The sequence below is a fragment of the Calypte anna genome, chromosome 10, assembly GCF_003957555.1.
Source record: "Calypte anna isolate BGI_N300 chromosome 10, bCalAnn1_v1.p, whole genome shotgun sequence".
Taxonomy (NCBI): Eukaryota; Metazoa; Chordata; class Aves; order Apodiformes; family Trochilidae; genus Calypte; species Calypte anna.
The window spans coordinates 13,862,770-13,881,572 of NC_044256.1; the positions used below are offsets into that span (position 1 = coordinate 13,862,770).

An 18,803-nucleotide genomic window follows, 5' to 3' on the forward strand; every position below is an offset into this window, starting at 1 on the left:
AAGCAAGCTGTGTTTTATTGCAGTAAGCCATTTTTAAAAGAAAACTTCCTTATCTTTTTGTCTACCAAACACATTTATGCCAGGGTAGGAGAATGCAGGAAGACAGGAAAGTGTGCATTTTTTTTTCCCCACAGATTTTCCAAGCAAACCTGTTATTAAAAAATGTTTGAAAGTAAAGCTGCTACATTTCCTTGCAGTTTCTGTGGTATACAATTGTACTCCTCACATGAAGAGCTGCAAGCACTGAAAAGAGGCAGCTTCTGGCATTTTGAGGCCTGCACAGGTCTCAACTGAGGACTCTCCCCTACAGCTTGCAGCTATGGTGAAAATGCATTCCACAAGATCAAGAAGCAGAATCAAGCCTGTGCAGGCAGAGATTAAGTAATAAGGAGACATGTCCCTGTTTAGCCTCAGGGAGCAAATTCCCCAGACACAGTGCTAATTCATTAAAATAAGAGACTCATTCTTCTGGCAGATCCTAGTATTGCTGCAACTTTATTATGCCCATCTGTGGGATTCATGCTTAATGCTCTGGAAAGACTTTCATATTTTAGGTTCCTGGCTCACCTTGCTCACCATCACTTTTTACCCTTCACTTTCAAGTTATTTGGGCAATAAAAACTGTACAAGCTAATAAAAAAGGAAAATGGAATTGTACACTAACTGGTCATGTCTACTTGGGTAATCCATTTTCTTGTAGCCCAGAGGGATGAGGCCAGTTATTTTAATCTATCAGACTAGCTATTAACCTGGAGGTGCTTTGTACCTCCCATTTCTAGAACCAGAGGCACAAAGCTCTCCCTGTCCTGCCTTTTGCTTAGCAGACATTTACTGATGTTGCTTTCCTCTAGTTCTTCAGCTAAATAGCATTTAAAGCAGAATTAGGTATTGGGTAGGGGAGGCACAGGATCTGAAAAGTCATTCTGCTGACTGCCCAGTAATGCACAACAGATGTTTCATGACTGGAGATTTGCTACTAAATGTTTACCCAGCAGGTGGAGTCAAGAGCTCAATAATCCACACAACCCACTGAAGAACTTGCATGAAAAGTCTGACAAGCAGCTGTTGCTTTTCCACACAAATATCCAAGTACAGTATTGTTAAACAGGTTGTCCTTGCCCTGCTGTTCTACCACCACATCGTGACATACCACTGCAGAAATCGACCTCAGGAACAGCATTACTTGACACATTGTTTTTGAGACGAGAAATATAGAATTGTGTAACTGCAGAAGGATTTCATCCTTGCAAGCCCTGTCTGATGCAGCTGAAGAGCTGGCTTCAAAAGGATACTCTGTGCTCCATGCCAGAACCCCAACACAACAAAGAACATTTTACTTGAAGAAGGAAAAAAAAAAAAAAAGGAAAAAACCTTTCTGAAACTGTCTTTTCAGATTTTAAGGTTGGGAACTGTTGGGGACCAAGCAGTATATTACACTCTTCTAGCAGTAGTCCCATCTGATCTCAAAATCAATTAAGTGTGTTGGCATGCTACTGAAGTGCTTTTAGTCACATCTTAATACTTCCAGAAAAACCTCTTTCACTTCCAAAAGCTTCTCATACAAGGTGTCTTAAGACTGCTGAACATCTAACTGTTCCCTACACAGGCAGATCAGCACCAAGACAGAACCAGGCTGGGAGGCCAAATTCCATAGCAAGCCCCTCACAGGGCTGCCATAGTGTCACCATTTTTATCTGCCCAATGGATCTAGGCTCAAGTACCCTGACTTTAATGGCCCCTTTTGACTTTCAGTTTCAGGGCTCAAAAGTGCAGTTAAGTTACTATGAAGTCAGCTACAGCTTAATAGTTGTCTGTATATACAGACAGTGAAAACTGAAAGCAGTATCTTATCCAGTTACACTGTTCTTATTTTAATTAACTGTATACATGGGAAGTTAATGCACATCAGTCGGACCACTGGTTTTCAAGCAGCAGTGCTATACCCAGGTCCCCTCATCAGTAAATGGAAGTGTAAGCCTCAGCTGGGGAGCCACAGGTCAACATTTAGGCAGCCCCTAGAGCTGTAAGCCTTCTCTTCACCTTCCAAATCGTGCACTCTAAGTTGCAAGTGCCTCTCCATCTCCTCAATAGCCCACAGCACTGTTGTGCTGATGAGCAGATGAAGGGTGGAGAGCATAGACCAGCAGTGTAAGAGCTGTGTGTCTCTTCCCAGACTCCCCAGGTAGGAGCCGCCACACACAGCTTATTTGTGAAAAAAAAAAACAAAACAGAACACCCAAAGCATTGGCTGTTATTTTAGAAGGGTTGCACCTCACAGGCTGCAGTCTGTCAGAGCAGTTCAAACGCAAGAGAAGCAAAACACTCTTCACCTCACCCTTCCAGAAGATCTGCCCTCTCCTGCATCCCCAGGAAACTGGCATGGAGAAGTCTTTAGACCTACCTGAGAGCACTGTACCCCTGGCACACACTGACACAGCACAGGACTCGTTCCTGGTTGGCCTGGCTCTCTCCCACGTATTTGCAGACAATGTTTCCACCAAGGCTGAAGCCCACAACAACCAGCTGGGTCTGAGGGTAGGTCTTCTTGATGTAATTAACCATGGCACTAAATTCCCAGGTGCAACCTAAAAATAAGGACAAAGTCAAGAATCATCTTCTAACATATACAGATTCCCACTTCAAGCTTCAGTTGCATGCTTTAAGTTCAGCTTCTCACCCTTTCTGACTTTTCACCAACCTAAGGGCTTTAAGAGCTCTGATTCACACATGTTCATTTAGCTGTTACAAGTCCCATGGACCTTAGTTCATGCCTAGTTCTGTCAGAATGCCAAAGAAAGAGTCAGCTTCCTTAGAAATCATGGCAACAGCTCATCTGACAATCCAAACGCTACTTTCTAAAGCAGTTGTAAAAAAAGCCATCTAATAACTCAGGTTTGACATTTCTGTTTAACAACAGTGCACATCATTACCTTCCTGAGGCAGTTACCCACTTCTGAACTGCAGTGGGGTGTCTGGAAAGAAGCTTGCTCCTTTGCTTTTGGCAATACTGCCATGGATCCTTAAACCCATGCAGATGCAGGGAGGGGATAGAAATGCAGAGCTCAGTTGTCAAAACTGAGATCACAGTGGACTATGACAGAGCCTGACTAAACAAGTGCTTTCTTCATTCAGAGGGAAGGGTTTAACAGAGGCAGGCAGCCCTTTTTTAACCACAAGAGAGGCAAAGATACTGCAGTTTCCTAGAAGTGATGTATGGTCTCTTCTTTTGAAGAAGAGGTAGGCACCTCTATTCAGATCTGTTCTGCTCTCAGCTAACACCCCCAGTTGTACCCCACAGGTTGCAGGGACTGAGGGATCCAGCTTCTGGCAGTATTAAAGTCTTTGGTTTGTCAGATTTGAAGGTCTCCACACATGTAAAATCTGAGTACCTGCAGCCATTTCTCCTGCCTTTGAGATGGGAAAAAGACACATGAAGAGAAGCAGCTGCAAAACTGATGGCATTAGAACACTGGTATCAGCTATCTATGAACTTTAACTTGTAGATTTAAGACTGCAGACCACACAGGAGGCACCACATGAACAGAAACCTACAACTGACTCCTGACATAACATACCTATAGATGTCTGCAGTAAAGAAGGACACGAGAGCTCAAGAGAACTCAGGAACAAGCAGATCAGGTCACAGGCAAAAAGGCCACGTTCTACTGTGATCACATTACTTACAAGCAGGGCAATTAAGGATAGCAGGAGTCATCCTCAGTTACAAACCTTTTGTTCCTTTTAATTTCTAGGTTAAGTATTACTTCCTTTTAATCAAGGAGAAAACCCCAAATCACAGAAGTTAAGCGCTACCACTTACTACCACTTAGAATTGCTGCTGTTTTCTGACATTTGTCACATCCAGGGACCAATTCTCATGTGCCCCTCATAGGACAGAAATATACTTTCTGGATAGGCTGGTAGAAACTCCTCTATCTGGAGAATACTATATTTCACAAAGCCTCAGAAGTTGTGTAAACACTTCAGAGCCAGGTAGTCTCACATTCCACAAATGAGCTCACAGAACCAGAGTTGAAAGGGACCTCTGGAGATCTGACACTTCAGCATCTTACTTGTGTAAGAGCTGAGAGAAGACAGAAGGAAAAGTGAATCCCAGTATTGGCCTCACCTCATCCTCACATGTAAGTTAGTTTAGTTCTTAAGTTCAGAAAGCAGTTAAACCAGAAAAAGAGTACAAAATTATCCTCATTCAGATACAGCCATTGTATTAATGCTGAAAGAGCCTGATCAAGCTCCAGAAATTCCCCAAGCTTGGGAAGTCAGTCCCCAGCTGCCATGAATTACCTACCGTATGTGAACATTCGAGCAGAAGTGAGCTCAATGTTTGGTAAAGCTCCCAGGTGATTCAGGACAGCACATCTGTACCCATTTTTTTGGGCATAGTCAACAAAGGTGCGGATGTACTGCTTTTCACTGTGGTTAGCAATCCCAGGGCAGATCACCATCGTGACATCCTCTGTGCACAGAAAGAGAAGGAAGTTAAGTAAATGTCACTTCATGCAAATTAAGAGATTCAGAAGGTTTCCAATTCAGATCCGTGGGAAACCATCTACCAAGAGCAAGCTAAAAATCCTACTAGTCTGCCAAAAATCCAGTATGGGACAGGAGACTAGCAGCTCCAGAGCTGCAGATGTGAAAAAGTAATTCATGTTACAGGAGATAACAGTTTTCTGATCTCAGGAAAAGCTGCCCAAACCGTTCTACAGGCACTGCCTAGAGACCAAGAGTAAATTCTTGTCATTGAAGAATGTTTTTGACATTACATGTTCTGCCTTTTGACAGCCTGTTGTGACTAAGCATGTGGCAGCTCTGGAGCCCACTGCTCGTGCATGCACCAAGCAGATTCCCTTACAGAATTGGGTGTAACAGAGACCTTCAAAACGAAGCTTTGCTAAGCACAGGCATTCTGATAGGCTGATATTTGCCATCATCTGCTCCGTGGCTAATCTAAAGGTATTTGATCTGCTGTCTGTTTAACAAGACATCATTGCATCAACTAAGAAAATAATTGTTGTAATTTCAGTAAGGCACAGTAAATTACATTCAGGATTAGCACATGCACTTCAAGTTAGCTATGAGACTCCTACGTGCAAAGCTCCAGTGCTTAGCAGCTCTAGTCACTGAATTTTTGCCTCATTAGGAAAGCACTGCTCAGATACTCTTCAGTGATATATATATAACAGTAACTGTTCTAGTGCAGTGTTACACCACAAGGATCTCAACCCTGAGAGCTGAGAACAGAACCCTTCTTTTTCTCAAGCCCAAATGGGAGTCACAGGTTTACTGCAGGGGTAAATTGAACTTCTGAAGTCAAGTCAGAGGAACTCAAGTGTTGCTGTTATCAGCAGTGAGTTTGAAAGCTGACATTCACTCTGAGTATACATACACAATGTTGTAAGGAATCACCACTATTTTCTACTTTTCATGGAGTTCTCTTCTTGTCTGGACCCCTTCCCTACTCCGAGCACTTGGAGTTGGTTTTCATGCAGGTCCTGAAACATCTATTGTCACTGAAGACTACCAAGAATATGATTTTAAGGGGGAGATAATGTCTAGTATCTTTTCTAGAAGAACTTCATGCAGCTAGCCTCTGTTCTATGATCCCACAGCCTTAACAGGCAAAGTTTATCACCAGATTCTCTTTGCCAGTCTCTCACTTGAAACTGATTATGGAACATTTTTTCTGTTCCTTAACTCCCCCCTCCTGCTGCAGTTAATTTGTCAGGCAGGGTTTCTCCTGCTCTAACATACAGGTATACATGAAGATGGCCTCGGCCTCCACACATACTAACATTGCTAGGCAGGCTTTTTCCATTGCCAGAACTGTACCTACGATTTCTAACAAACCAAGTAGCAGTGTTCATATCCATTCCCCCCTAGCACAGAACCAAGGTTTAGCAGCTCGAGGCAGGCAGCAGATGTAGAACTGACCTCCAGTGCAGTGCTCAGACTGTGGCTCGAAGAGATCAAAGGTGGCAGTGGCTCCATCTGGCATCGTGAGGTACTTGCGAAGTCCGTACGGATGCGGTGATCTCACTCTCCCCATTTTTCCATAAAGGGCAGTCTGGATATGCCCACTCTTTCCCCAGATCAAGGGTGGAATGTACCTGAAGGACAGTAATTTAATTGCTTATTCCTGCTGTGCTAACAAGCCTTTGAGAACACATTAACACTTCCATAATAAATCTCCTCTTCACCACCAAATATAGTAACAAATAGGAAATGTTTTTCTTCCTTTGTGACTGAAGTAGCAGCACTGATCTGTGCAGCCTTGCACAAGGGGAGAGACTGATAAGCTCTCAAAGCTGAGAAATCAGCACTGCTAGCTACAGCAGAAGCCAAAATCCTGACACTCTTTTCTAGAGACTTTACCTGTCCAAATGCTTCTCTAGGCACTCTTTGTGCATCAGTGACATTGGGACAGCATCCTGCCAGCCAAGCAAACTGACCTCTAAAACCTGTACAATGTAAATCTCATAACTGAGACACTGAAGCTTCCTGGGTTGAGCCACGTGAACCTGTGTAAGCACTTGACTGTCCAAGCCAGTGGCAGAAACAACGGGATTGATAGCAAGCTCTAGAAGACTGAAAGTCAAAGAGCTTGGTGGGTGAGACTATTTTACACAGAACTGCTTTTCTCAGTTAAGTGAAAAAGGGGGATTTCACCTCTGAAGAAGAGTTAGGTATAACTGGGACAGTTTTAAAAGAACCAGTTAGAATTGGCCAAGCTCCACTGAATAAAGCCCTTTCAAATAAGAGAGGAAACGCTACTAATTATGTTTGTTTATCAAGGATATATTAAAGCTGTGTGCAGTTCTTCCTGGCCCTCAAAAAGGCAGTGGGGAAAAAACTCAGCTATTTAGTAGGAGTTAAAGGCTTATTTATCAGGATTTTTTAGTACAAGAAAAGATGCAAGTCATTTAACAGAAGACATTTGCCCACATGGTGGTAGCATGGCAGTCACCTAGCCATTCCATAAAGGACAGACTAAGCCAATGCCTTGAAAAATATAGTTACATCAGTCCTTAACAGGAAAGCAGTAATGATTTGTTGTTCAGGATAACAGCAGTCCTAGGGGACATAAAATTAAGGAGCTACAGAGCCAGGAGTCCAGAAGCAGCTTCAGAGCTGTTGACACTACCTTGAATCCTAAGAAATAAGCAACTCCCTCCCCATTGTTTTTTTCTAGGGGGTGTTTCCTGCAATTATTGTCTTTACAGCCTGAAATCACATGAAGCTGAAAGCCTGTTGTTTCATGTTTTCCCCTGTTCACTGCTTAAGCCCCTAGAATGTGACAGAAACTTTGCCTTTGTCCTCTGACACTACCAATTCACACAGCTGGGCCTTCTTCCCCATGTCAGCTCTTGTGCTGTATCCACAACTGCCTGCTCCCCTGACACACTCCACAAAAAACACCCTATTTCCTTTGAAAATAAAATGGAAAGAGGAGCAGTATATGCTCTGTTCCCTCCTCCATCAGGGACACTTCTTGTGGTCAAGTGAACACAGTATCTCACTGTACAATTTGACTCAGTTTTTGCAAGTGCTCTTCCCAAAAAGACCCAAAACAGGTTCTCATAGAAGGAGATACCACTTCAAGAGAAGACACAAGAGCTGCCAGCTGATGCTTATAACCTTGTAAATATGCCCTCAGTGCATCTTGAATTTGATCACTCAACTGTAAAGCTATTCAAAGAACCTGCATGAGGCTAATAACATTATCTATCTTTTATCAGCCCAGCATCTCTGCACTGGGAGATAAGAACTGCAGGTGGGTCCTGCCAGGCATACAGCCTGCCAACCACACACAGATTCCCAGTAATAATGGGGGCTGTATGGGATCATCCTCTGAAATTGCTGGTAGAGATGGAAAGTAGTCAGTGGATACAGTCTCATGATTCAGAAGACACATGCATCAGAACAGTGCAGTCAGGGCAAACAGGGCTGCACAAGAAGAGCTACAGATGGTTCTGCTGAAGTCACACAGCTCATTGCAGAGGGTTTTGAACAGCAATTATTATGCCAGATGGAAGAGACACTGCTCTTCTAGCATAAGAAAAAAGCAGTTGGCTTCACCCCAGTCATTTAACCTTGCAGCCAGTTCAGGTCAGCAGCCATACCCCACACCAGACAGCACTCTGCCTTTTTGTCTTCTTTCACACGAGTCCTTTACAGATGAGGTTTGCTAGCAGCTTTTTTTGAGGAGGGCTGTTAAATAAAACCTCTAGTAAGATTTGCAGCTCTTCTAAAAGACAAATACCAACATTTGTTCCATGGTCTCTAATCTTAGGTTAAGTGCAGTCACTGGAAAGCTTTGGTGATTCTGCTTCTGTACAGAGTTTTTCAAAAACCATCTCAGGTAAAATCCAGTCATATCCCACAGGGCTCTAAAAGGAAAGCAATTTCTCCAGCTACAACAGCCAACTTAGATCTCTGCAAGCAACAACCAACCCTTTCCTCATGTTTACCTACAGTTCAGTTTACTGCTACAAGTCAATCATCCAGCTGAATAGGTTCTGCAGCTGCAGAACACATACCACAGGACATTAGAGAGGAAATTGGAAGTCTTCAAAGCCTCACCACCAGTGCTGGAGTTTAAATGAAGACAAATGGCTTCAAGCATACTGCTTACCAAGAGTGCACCACTTACCACAGCCTGCTGCCTCAGGTCACAGACGGCTCATTTGGGAAAACCCCCCCAAACCTACCTTTAAATAACCTGACTGGAAGTCACCTGAAGTACTGATCTGCAGTAAGTCAAGCCTTTACACTGCTTTTGCATAGGCAAACAGCACATGCAGTTTCTTTGAGATGTCCATTAAAGACTAAAATCAAGGCAGGAGTTCCTGGTGACTCCATCCATTATGACCAACAAATGCTACCTATGTGATCCACCTTTCCATCTGAAAGCTAAAACTGTGTGAAGTCCTAGGGACAAGGGTGCTTTCACTGCTTGTTTCCTTTACATTGCACAATCCAGTGTTTGAACATCCTATGGACCAAGTGAAATGCTCATCAGTTAACTCAGTTGTTCAGGTATTACACTGCCTGCAGCAAAGATTTGCCAGCATTAAGTCTCTCTGCATGCAGCTACAGTCTTCCTGATAAATATTCAAAGGTCAAGTTCCAGCAGGAGTAATGTGCATAGGACAGTGCTCTGCTGCAGAGATTTGTTACTTAGTCACACTTTAGCATGTTAAGCACACTGCTGCAGTTTGCACTTAAAACAGTTAAAGCTCTGAAATAAGTGCAAGTGTTAGAGCAGCAGCTTGTTATCTCATGCATCTTTTATTCTATTGCCCACCAGCCTTTATCAATAGACTCATGGTGAGACAGATACTCTGAAATCCCTTCAAGTATCCAGGCTCCAGGAGACTCAACTTCACCAGACTTTAATGGCAACGGGGGGGGAGAGGGATAGAAAAAGTTGCCCAGATTGCACAGATCTTGCATAATAAATGAAAAACTAAGATGCATTAAAACTTGCCTTACCAGACTGATGCAAAAGTAGGCAGCTATTAAAGCTTTTAGACTTCAATTTACCAAGGGCAGTTGCCAATCTAGCCTCTCTGACAGTAACAAAGTGCTGCCTCTGGTATCACTTGTTCCAGTAAAAGCTGTCCTAAGCTGATTGACAGGTTTGCATAGCACCCTTAGAATCCACAGAAGAATCAGGCATATGACCTATATGTCACTCTCTCTCTTGGCCCTCCATTTTGTCAGTGAGCAAATCTTGGTTTTGAAAGCCTTCCTATTACTCACTTCTGCCTACATTTTTGAGACAAAAGCTATAAGAACTTCCAGTACCTGAACATAATAGTGCAAGAGTATACTGGACTGAAAGACATTTTTATCCAGGGTTTGTATAGACTGCCAGCTTGCTTTTACTAAAAATGTACTAAGAGGAGGGACTGGGGGGGGGAAATAAAAAAAAGAGCTAGGCAGGAATTATGCAAGAGTCATCACTCTCTAAAATTGCAGATTAGAAACTAAATTTTACTTAAACCCTATTATGTGAGGAACCATCCCGGGGATATTTTCATACTTAATCCAGCTGAAAAAAAAATCTAACTATCCAGTGCTGATAGCAATAGCTAGCACAGATTGTTTCACAGCAAAGCCAACATTCCTCATGGAAAACAGATGAGAAGAGATGTTCTTCTGACAAAATCATCCCATAGGCAGAAAAACGTGTAGGTAGACTATTTTTCTTATGTCTTACCTTAGCAAAACAAACTCGGCAGGGTGTGACAGATGGAAACATGGACAAGAAAACATGCAGACTGATCAACTAAGTGGTACTCAGTTTAAGGAGCATTCAAGCATTGCCCTTCAGAATTTATGCCGAATCTGTCACTACTGCTAAGTTAAACCATGTTGTCCAAACAAAGGTCCCTCACTCATAAAAGCAGGTGGCATTGATGTGAAGTAGAAATAGAGAAGCACTGAAAGACATGAGAGACTTTTATAATGCCTGCTTTAAACCAAAGTGGTCTTGTAAAGAAGTGTGCTGTAGAGATTATCCCAGTACAGCCATTTTCACTCTATGAAGATGACTCCATGCATTCCTCAGCATGTGCTGTTCCAGCAAAGCTGCTCATGGATGTGTGAGAGCCCAGGTACAGATACCATGGCTATAAGCAGCATTTCTCATGTTCTGTAGCTGTGTTTTAGAGATGAGAGCAGCTGAGCAGCCAGCTGGGTGGTGACCAGCAGTTAGGAAAATCTCTTGCCAAAAAGGCACATGCATGTCCACCCAAGAACAAGGATGATGTACCACAATAGTACAGATAAGTACCAATAGCATAGAAGATCCAAAGGCAAAGTTGTGTTATACCAGAAATAAAAATGGCTTTCCAGTTCACTCCAGACCCAGCAGCTTTCAATTGACTCATTTCCCTGTTTTAATTTCATCATGTGCAATAAATAACAGGCACTAAGCGAAGTCAAATATTTGAGGCAGTTAGTTATGGCTTCCAGTAGCCAATCTTGTCACTTCCTGTAAGGGGAATCTGCAATAGAGAGAAGACAGGAGAGCAGGTCTGGGGATGTCAGCTACTTTTTATGGAAGCTGACTTGCATGGCACAAACATAGCTCAGTTTTAACCAGCAAAGTGAATTCATAGCCAGTTACATAAATCTGCACAGGTACTAATGCTTCAGCTCCAAATTCTGCATTCAAGTTATGCAGCACAGCCCCACATCTTGGGTGGGGCAAGAGAATTCTTAGGTTTTTCACAAACATTCTCCTAGCATTTTGATATTAAAACAGTTCTAACACATGATGGTAGATTTTTAGTGGCTCTCAAGAAGATTATGATTTTAGAACACGTACAATCACTTAGTATGCAGGAACTTGAGAGCAGCAGCTGTATAAGCAGCTCACACAAAGCACAAAAATGGTGCTATTTTTATTAGCAAGCATCAGCATTCAGATCCTCAAAGATCTGAAGTGGAAGTTCAGCAATAGGCTTATTTCTGGAGCATTACTTCATTTCAGCTGAGGAGATTAACACTTAAACATTAACTCTTACATCAGCTTTGATGTGCTGCAGTACATTGGATACTGATGGTAAGAAAGCAGAACCTGCAATCTGTCCATGTCAGGTGACACCAAGAACTGTCACATGCATTACGACAGGAAACAGGTTGGTTTTCCCCTTCTACAGAGGATTTTGGAGGTATTTAAAGAATGCTTTTCAAATCAAACCTTTTGTCCCTTATTTGATGCTAGCGAATGCAATTTGAATTCTAATCAAGTAAAGCTCACCTAGAAGTCCATAGGGTTCAGTCCCTCTCTTCTAAATATGTAGAAAGCAGCTTTTTTCTGCATTAGCTCAGCTAGACTGTTCAATGTGATCAAGACTCAGCATGTATGCAACAGCAAAATTTTAAAGCAGCTTAAAGAGCTTCCATGTCCCTGAGCCTCTAAAAAGGAAACTAACATAAGTGGAGGAGAAGCATTTGCTGCACATAGAAACTGCATAAAGTCAGAACTATTTAAAAGTACAGACTTGCCTCCTCAGTTAAACCACCTCCTTCCCAATTTAGGCAGCTTTTATTTAGTAAAGTGCCCATCACATCCTTCCTCAATCTTCAGTGACTACAAGAAGCATTCTAGACAAAGGAAGACGTGACTATTGCAGCACATCTTCCTTGCTGATGAGAGCTGGAGCACCTCACAAGGACTCAGACCCCCCAGGGATGCTTTTCTCCCTAAGGTCAATGCTTCAACTTACCAATAGGGAGCTGCCATTCTTCTCTACCTCTGAACACATTCACCTGCCAAAGCTTCAGGACTAACGCTGTTCTTCTAGTTTATTATTCTCCTGGAAGTGTTCCTTCCAAAGTATAACACACTAAAGAGCTGACAGGAATCAAATACTGCTTGCTATTAGATGGAGGAAAAGAACATTGAAAAGCTTGAAGCCAGCTTTCCTGACTACTTGTCTCCTTGCATCTAAGAGAAAAGCAATGACAGTGCAAAAGAGCCTCCTGGTACCAGGCAGCCTGCTTATCCAGTATAGGTTACAGTGCAGACAAAGGATAAGAAGGATCTAGGCTGGATCTTTGACAGGGTTTACTAACAGGCTTGACAGTCATTTGCCTAAATCTTTGAGAAGCTTGCTCTTATTAATGATAAAAGTGTGTAGACAGCAAGGATAATTATTTTCAATAAGGAAGACACTTGTGCCACACCTCTGCAAGAATAAAGATGCACACATGCACTTGATGGTGCAAGACAATCAGAAACAGCCAATGAAATCTCCAGCCTAGTACAGCAATCAGTGGCCATATTTGTTCTCATGAATCAAAGAGCCAATGCTGCATTTTTACAGGAATAAGAGAGCAGATGGCAGATTTTCTGTACCAATTTGAAAGACAGGAAAAGAAAACAGCTGCAGCCAGGGGTTAGGTCTGAGTGCAACAATTGCTGTGCTGATTTGCAAGAGCTTCCATGCAAGCAGCAGCTCTTCAAATTAAAAAGGGTTTGATTATGCTACTCCACTTGGTAAGGCAAAGTGCAGAGCTGGACAGGGGTAGAGGAAGGGAAAGAAAGAGGTAAGGAAACATGAGCTCTAGGAAGACAGTCTATTGCTCACCAGTGTTTGATCGATATGTGGAAAGCTTCTAGCAGTTTAGAGAACTGTAAAAAGCAGTACTAACATCTGCAAGAACAAGATCCCTGGCACACAGCCATCACAGGCAGTTTTACTATCCAAAGCTCTTAAATTATTCATCCACCATCACTTGGCTTACTGAATGACTTTGCAGTTACAATGCACTGAGTAACTCCATAGGTGAGGATTATGCCATGAAGAGAAAAAATTCAAGTGGTTTTTTTTTTCTCCAAGTATATTTAATAGCCATAGAGACAGAATACCTTTGCTTATTTCTGCTTTCTCTCTGCCACCCTGTTTTTTTCCAAAAATACCCTCAACCCTTCCTCCCTCAAGCAGAGAGGGAGAGCTGAACAAATTTAGGCCTGAAACCCCATTCACAGCTGTACAGAACTCTTCTTGCAACAGATTTTACAACAAACCCAGTCCTGATATAACAGAAGTGATTGCTGGGCTACTTATTTTGCTTTCATGGTAGAATTTGAAAAGAGCTGCTTAATCAGCTTTCCCAACACTCTGAATAATTAGCAAGTAATCAAAGCCTTACAAGATTTTTTCAGTGGAGTATGGCACAAGCTGTTTTCACATAGTTTGTAGGACTAATTAGCAAAAAGCTATTTCATGCATAATTGCAGGAATTTAAATATTTTGTATCCTTTTAGTCTCCAGGTGACTTTCATGCCTGAAGACAGGATTTCTTTATTTTAAGAGTATGTGGGAACATCAGTAGAAGAGAAAAAAAAAACCAACAAAAAACAGACATCATCCTAGATCTGTCTTTCCTGTAAAGTGCTTTTAATGCACAAGAACAATTATATGCCTGTTTCCCATAACACAGGGATACAGGTAAAGACTGGACTATCTATTGACTCTTTTTCTAGTTTGTTTCAGTTGAATTTTTTTCTTGGGGTACTGTGCAAAGCCTTGAGGCAATGTTCTGCCCATGAATCATCTGTTGGAAATCACTGCTACAGCTTGCAGAGAAGCTGGCAAGCCTGAGCTCTGAGCTGATCCAGAGAAAGCAAACAACCCAAGATTGCACACAGCTAACACAACACCAGGATTCTGCAAGCAGGTTTTTGCTCTTGCAATTACTGCACAATGGGTGTACTGCATTTTTGGACATGTTCTGTGTTTTTACATCTTTGAGAAAACCTTTTTCTACAACTCAAAGGTCAAGATAATGCCTTCAATACAGTAGTGCTAGGAGCTTGTGCCATAAGAGAGATGAAGTAGGAGTAAAACAGACTCCAAATTAACATACAATCTGTTTCCAAAGATTAGCCCAAGACTAATATGCATTCAAGGCTGGTAATAAGCACAGCTTCATGCTTGCTCTACCAGTGACTAGGGACATGTCAAACTGGAGTGCCAAAACTAAGCTGACAAGTGTCTTAAGATACTCTATGGAGGTTCTAGTTACCTGGTATTTTTTTTAGGGAAACAACTGCTTTGCTGTTAAGGTGCTAGCAATAATCAAGAAACCAGTTTCAAGGTTCAGCTTCAAGATACACTTGTGTTACTACCAAACTCAGAGTGTACCACAGAATCCTCCAATTTAAAATGGTAATTGCTTTGTTTCCTCTAAGAGTTTACAGACCCGGTGGGCCTAAGATATTACACCTTATATAATCAAGACACCTAACAACACTTCTAAAAGCCTCTCATCTCCTCTAGAATGACTATTGTTGAGTCAGTTTGACTTCCGAGATCTGAAAGGAAGGCTGATGCAGCTGCACTCAGTGCTTATTAGATAATGGATGTATTTAGGGCTTCTAAATAGGACTTAAAAGTTTTCAAAGTGATTGCAGAAGAGAAATACTGTAATCAAAGTCCTTGTAACTCCAAAGCCTCATGAAATTGTAGTAAATTATTCATATTACTGGTGAACATAAGGGCAGCTGCACCAATTCTGAAGGTTCTAAGATGGAAGGGCAAGGATCAACCTGATCAAATACACAGCTGACACAAGGTCAGTGGAAGGGAATTCAACATCCTTAGAGCAGGCCAGCATGTTATTACTTTATTGAACTGGTTATGATGTGCTCTAGCCAGTAATAGATTTCATTAGTTTGCAATCAACTTAAGGCACTTCATATACGAGTATGGACTTAAAAGCTAAGAGCCATCCCTGCATTCATTGTAGAGGGCACAGATACAGCATGAAAACATTTCCTTCATCTGAGTTCTGTCAGATTTCTTCCCAAAAAGAGAGTACATAAAGAGGATCAAGTGGTGGCTGCATCCATCCCTCCCTAATTTCCACAGACAGTGGGATACACAGTTCTGGTCCAGTACAGCATAGAGAGGGGAGTGGGAATCTACTATACGTGGTTACTATGTATCTACTGTACAGAGGGGCACAGATGACTTTTTCCATACATCCCTGGAAAGCCCTGTACAATAAGGCTTGGTCCTAAAACCAGGTGCAACAGACACCAACAATAATGAAATTCTTGACTTGGGACATGTTTATTTTATCAAGGCATCCAGGTTTAAGAACCATTCTTCTGCCTAGGATGTTGAAGTGCAGCTCTTCTCCCTGTAACACAAGTCAACACAAAGAAAATATCCTACTTACTCTTTGGTCAAAAGTGGGCAGGATTTGAGCAGAAAGCGGGCCAAATCAGAGTCCTGGTAGATGAGTTCAGGAGGGGCAGTTGGGCTTTTTAAATTCAAGCAGCGAACAATAACATAGAGAACAGCAGCAACTGCAGCCAGCTTCACCCCATCAAACACTGCCGGCAGCTCGGGGGTTTCCAACATTGCACTCATTTTGAGCCTGGAGATTAAAAAAAGCCAACAGTAATGCTTTTTGTAATACACTGATGGATATTCCTATCAATTGCCATGTTAAATACAAGGCTGTGCTAACCAACTAAATCTGTTGGTTAACATCGCTACAAAAAAATCTTTGCATATCAGCTCAGAACAGCAACGTCTGAGACAGAAGGAAGTTTATTTTGTACTGCTCTAAGCAGCCTGACCATTACAAGAAATAGAAACTGGATGATCAGTTGGGAAGGAAATTTAATACTAATCAGTGCTGCACTGGAATTGAAACAGTGTCTCAGGTGTCAAACCCCACAGCCTGCAGCCAGTCAATGCTTTTGGGATCTTGGCCAAGATCACTCAGCTCAAATTGAAGTGAAAAGCCAGGCTATAAGGGCACATCAGCAACTTTGGATCCCTGTTTCTTCTCAGGTGAAAGAACTACTATATTAGCTCCTCAGCCTGAATCTTGCAACTGCACACGACCACTGGTACTAACTACTGCATGTATTTCAGATGGTCACTTATGTCCCAGTGAGTTTTGCATTTCTTTTAATTCATTTTAGTTCTACAGCCAAAGGAGGACTAGATTAATATCTAATCTTTCATGACCTTCAGAGTGAAGGAACTGGGGCAGAGCAGATAATTAAACCCCTCACAATATACTAATATCCTTCCAGCTTGAAATCAAACTAAAACTGATCTAACTTCTTTTGAAGATGTAATAATAATAATAATAACCACCTACATTTACTATCAAATAGCTGCCTGCAGTTATTACAGGGACATTTTATCCATGTTGAAGGGGTAGGTGCATCTTTCCTCAGCTACAAAGGTAACCCTAATAAAACAACAACTGACAAGTCAAATCTTACCAAAGTCACTTTTTCTTCCAACTTAAGGTAATTGCCAACTTTTGGTAGAATTGTCACCGTCTGGATCCACCTACCATCAGATGTAGCCTGTGAGGAGAAAAAACAAATTATTACTGATAAGGCTGTGTCCACATCTGGAAGGGAAAAACAAATTTTTACAGTGGTACCATCAATTTTTGCAGATGATTTATGTATTGTCATTAATTACTTCAATGCCAAACCATCTGCACCAAAATTCTTGCCTATGGAGAGATTCCAGACTAGATCAGTTGCCTACAGAAGGCCACAAAGTCATCCCCTATGCAAGAAAGTGACATTGTTCCCAGTCACGAAAGCTGTGACAAATCATGTTTGAAAGTCTAGAAGTAACAGCCTACTGTTCCTCTCAACTTTGTGTAGGATCTACACTATTACTGGAGTGTGAAGCCAGTCTGAAAAGTTTCCTGCTACTTTTACTGGGGTTTAGCAGGGCAGCTCACTCCTACAGATGGAAGCTTGTAAACAGTCTCTGCTTGTTCTCACACTTGCTTTTTTAGATGTTACAACACATCACACTTCAACAAGATGGTGAGAGCCACCAGCAGGCTCAGATACAGCCACCTAATTACAATAGTGCACACACACCAAGGCTTGTAAAAAAACCTTGATGATGTCAATAAAGAGAGAGATCTTTCAGCCTCCAACCATAAACATTTAAGTGATATTTACAATTAGAACTGAATTCTCCACAGGCACAAACCAGTGGGGAATTGCAGCTTCCAGAAAAAAGCTCCAGAACAGTCTTCTGTCTCTCCTACAGCAGCTGCTTCCAACAGGACAGGCCATACCAAAACCTTACTCCTCTTTCTAGCAGGAAGGCAAAACCTCAGAAGTACTTTCTGTACTCAGTGCAGCTACACCAAAATCCCTTGAAGAAAACAAGTCTGACATCAGCTACTGACTAAAAGAGTGCTGGAAAAACTGCAGGTTTCTGCCACCACAAGAGTCTGGGTTGCAGGACAGAGTGTGAGGCAAGTGGAGACATTTAATATTGGACTTCTCTGAAGCTTTTATTTTCCAGGTCTGATCTTCACAATCAAAGGGAGACGTGGGCTACAAAAAGCAATTTGTTCTTCTAAACAGAAGATTACATGCATCATATACCTCAATGACGAGCTCAAGGGCAATGTTCAGCTGTAGAATGTCATCTCACTCCCACACTGAGCAGACTTTCACCAATGCCAACTCCAGCTGCGTAGCAGACAGCAGGAAAACTACAGAATGGTTTCTCCAGGGAAGGTGCAATCAGAAAAAGGGTGGTTTGAATTCATGAACAATTGTTGGCTCAAGGACAACCAGGTGCTTGAGCACATCTTCCCCAGCTAAGACTCCAGCTCTGTTGCCATTTCCCCTTCACTGTTTGGGTTGGTTTTTTTTAGAAAATTAATAGAAACACTGATAAAAAAAGTTACCTTCCTGCCACCTAGATTTTAAGCTATTTTGCTGTTTACAGATTTCTCAGCTGTAGTGAATTTGTTAAAAATAAAACAGAATTAGTCATTAGCATTTTGTACTAGTGACTCAGTGTAACAGATCCAACTAAGCTGTTTTCTCCTAGAATCTTCTCTCCCACATAATCTTCAGGTTACAAACATGCTACCTCTTTTTGATGCTTCTATATCCAGTTTTTGCCTGCTGCTACCTTAAAAACCATGCTAGCTTGGTGTTACTTTGAAAAAAATCTGGTAGGAAGCATTATGCCTTCACATATTTTTTTGGTTTAGTCTATTCACTGCACAAACACGAACCTCCAGCACATGTTTGAAGTGTGTATTTGTCAGGATCTCTACCTAAAAGCTCAAACCAGTTACATGCAACACTGCTGTTGCAGTTGCTCGGCTGTCTCAGTGAACTAAGCAATGGTTCCAGTCCAAGAGGACTAAATTGGTAAATGTCATGCCCCATGGATCCAGCTGGAGCACTTAGGGTACTTACTCTGGTCTGGTATTTCTGAAGACCTAAACAGATCCATCTC

General features: G+C 42.0%; 1 protein-coding gene across 2 annotated transcripts in view; it reads right to left on the reverse strand.

Moving 5' to 3' along the window:
* The window catches only part of ABHD2 (abhydrolase domain containing 2), a 37,430-nt gene that overhangs the window by 11,081 nt on the left and 7,546 nt on the right, over positions 1 to 18,803 (reverse strand). For both annotated transcript variants that reach the window (XM_030457376.1, XM_030457377.1), the window contains exons 2-6: positions 16,790 to 16,876; positions 15,724 to 15,924; positions 5,953 to 6,128; positions 4,310 to 4,477; positions 2,402 to 2,585 (exon numbers count right to left, since the gene is read on the reverse strand). In XM_030457376.1, coding sequence (XP_030313236.1) covers positions 2,402 to 2,585; positions 4,310 to 4,477; positions 5,953 to 6,128; positions 15,724 to 15,917 — 722 coding nt within the window. In that variant the 5' untranslated portion in view covers positions 15,918 to 15,924; positions 16,790 to 16,876. The remainder of the gene's footprint in view (positions 1 to 2,401; positions 2,586 to 4,309; positions 4,478 to 5,952; positions 6,129 to 15,723; positions 15,925 to 16,789; positions 16,877 to 18,803) is intronic.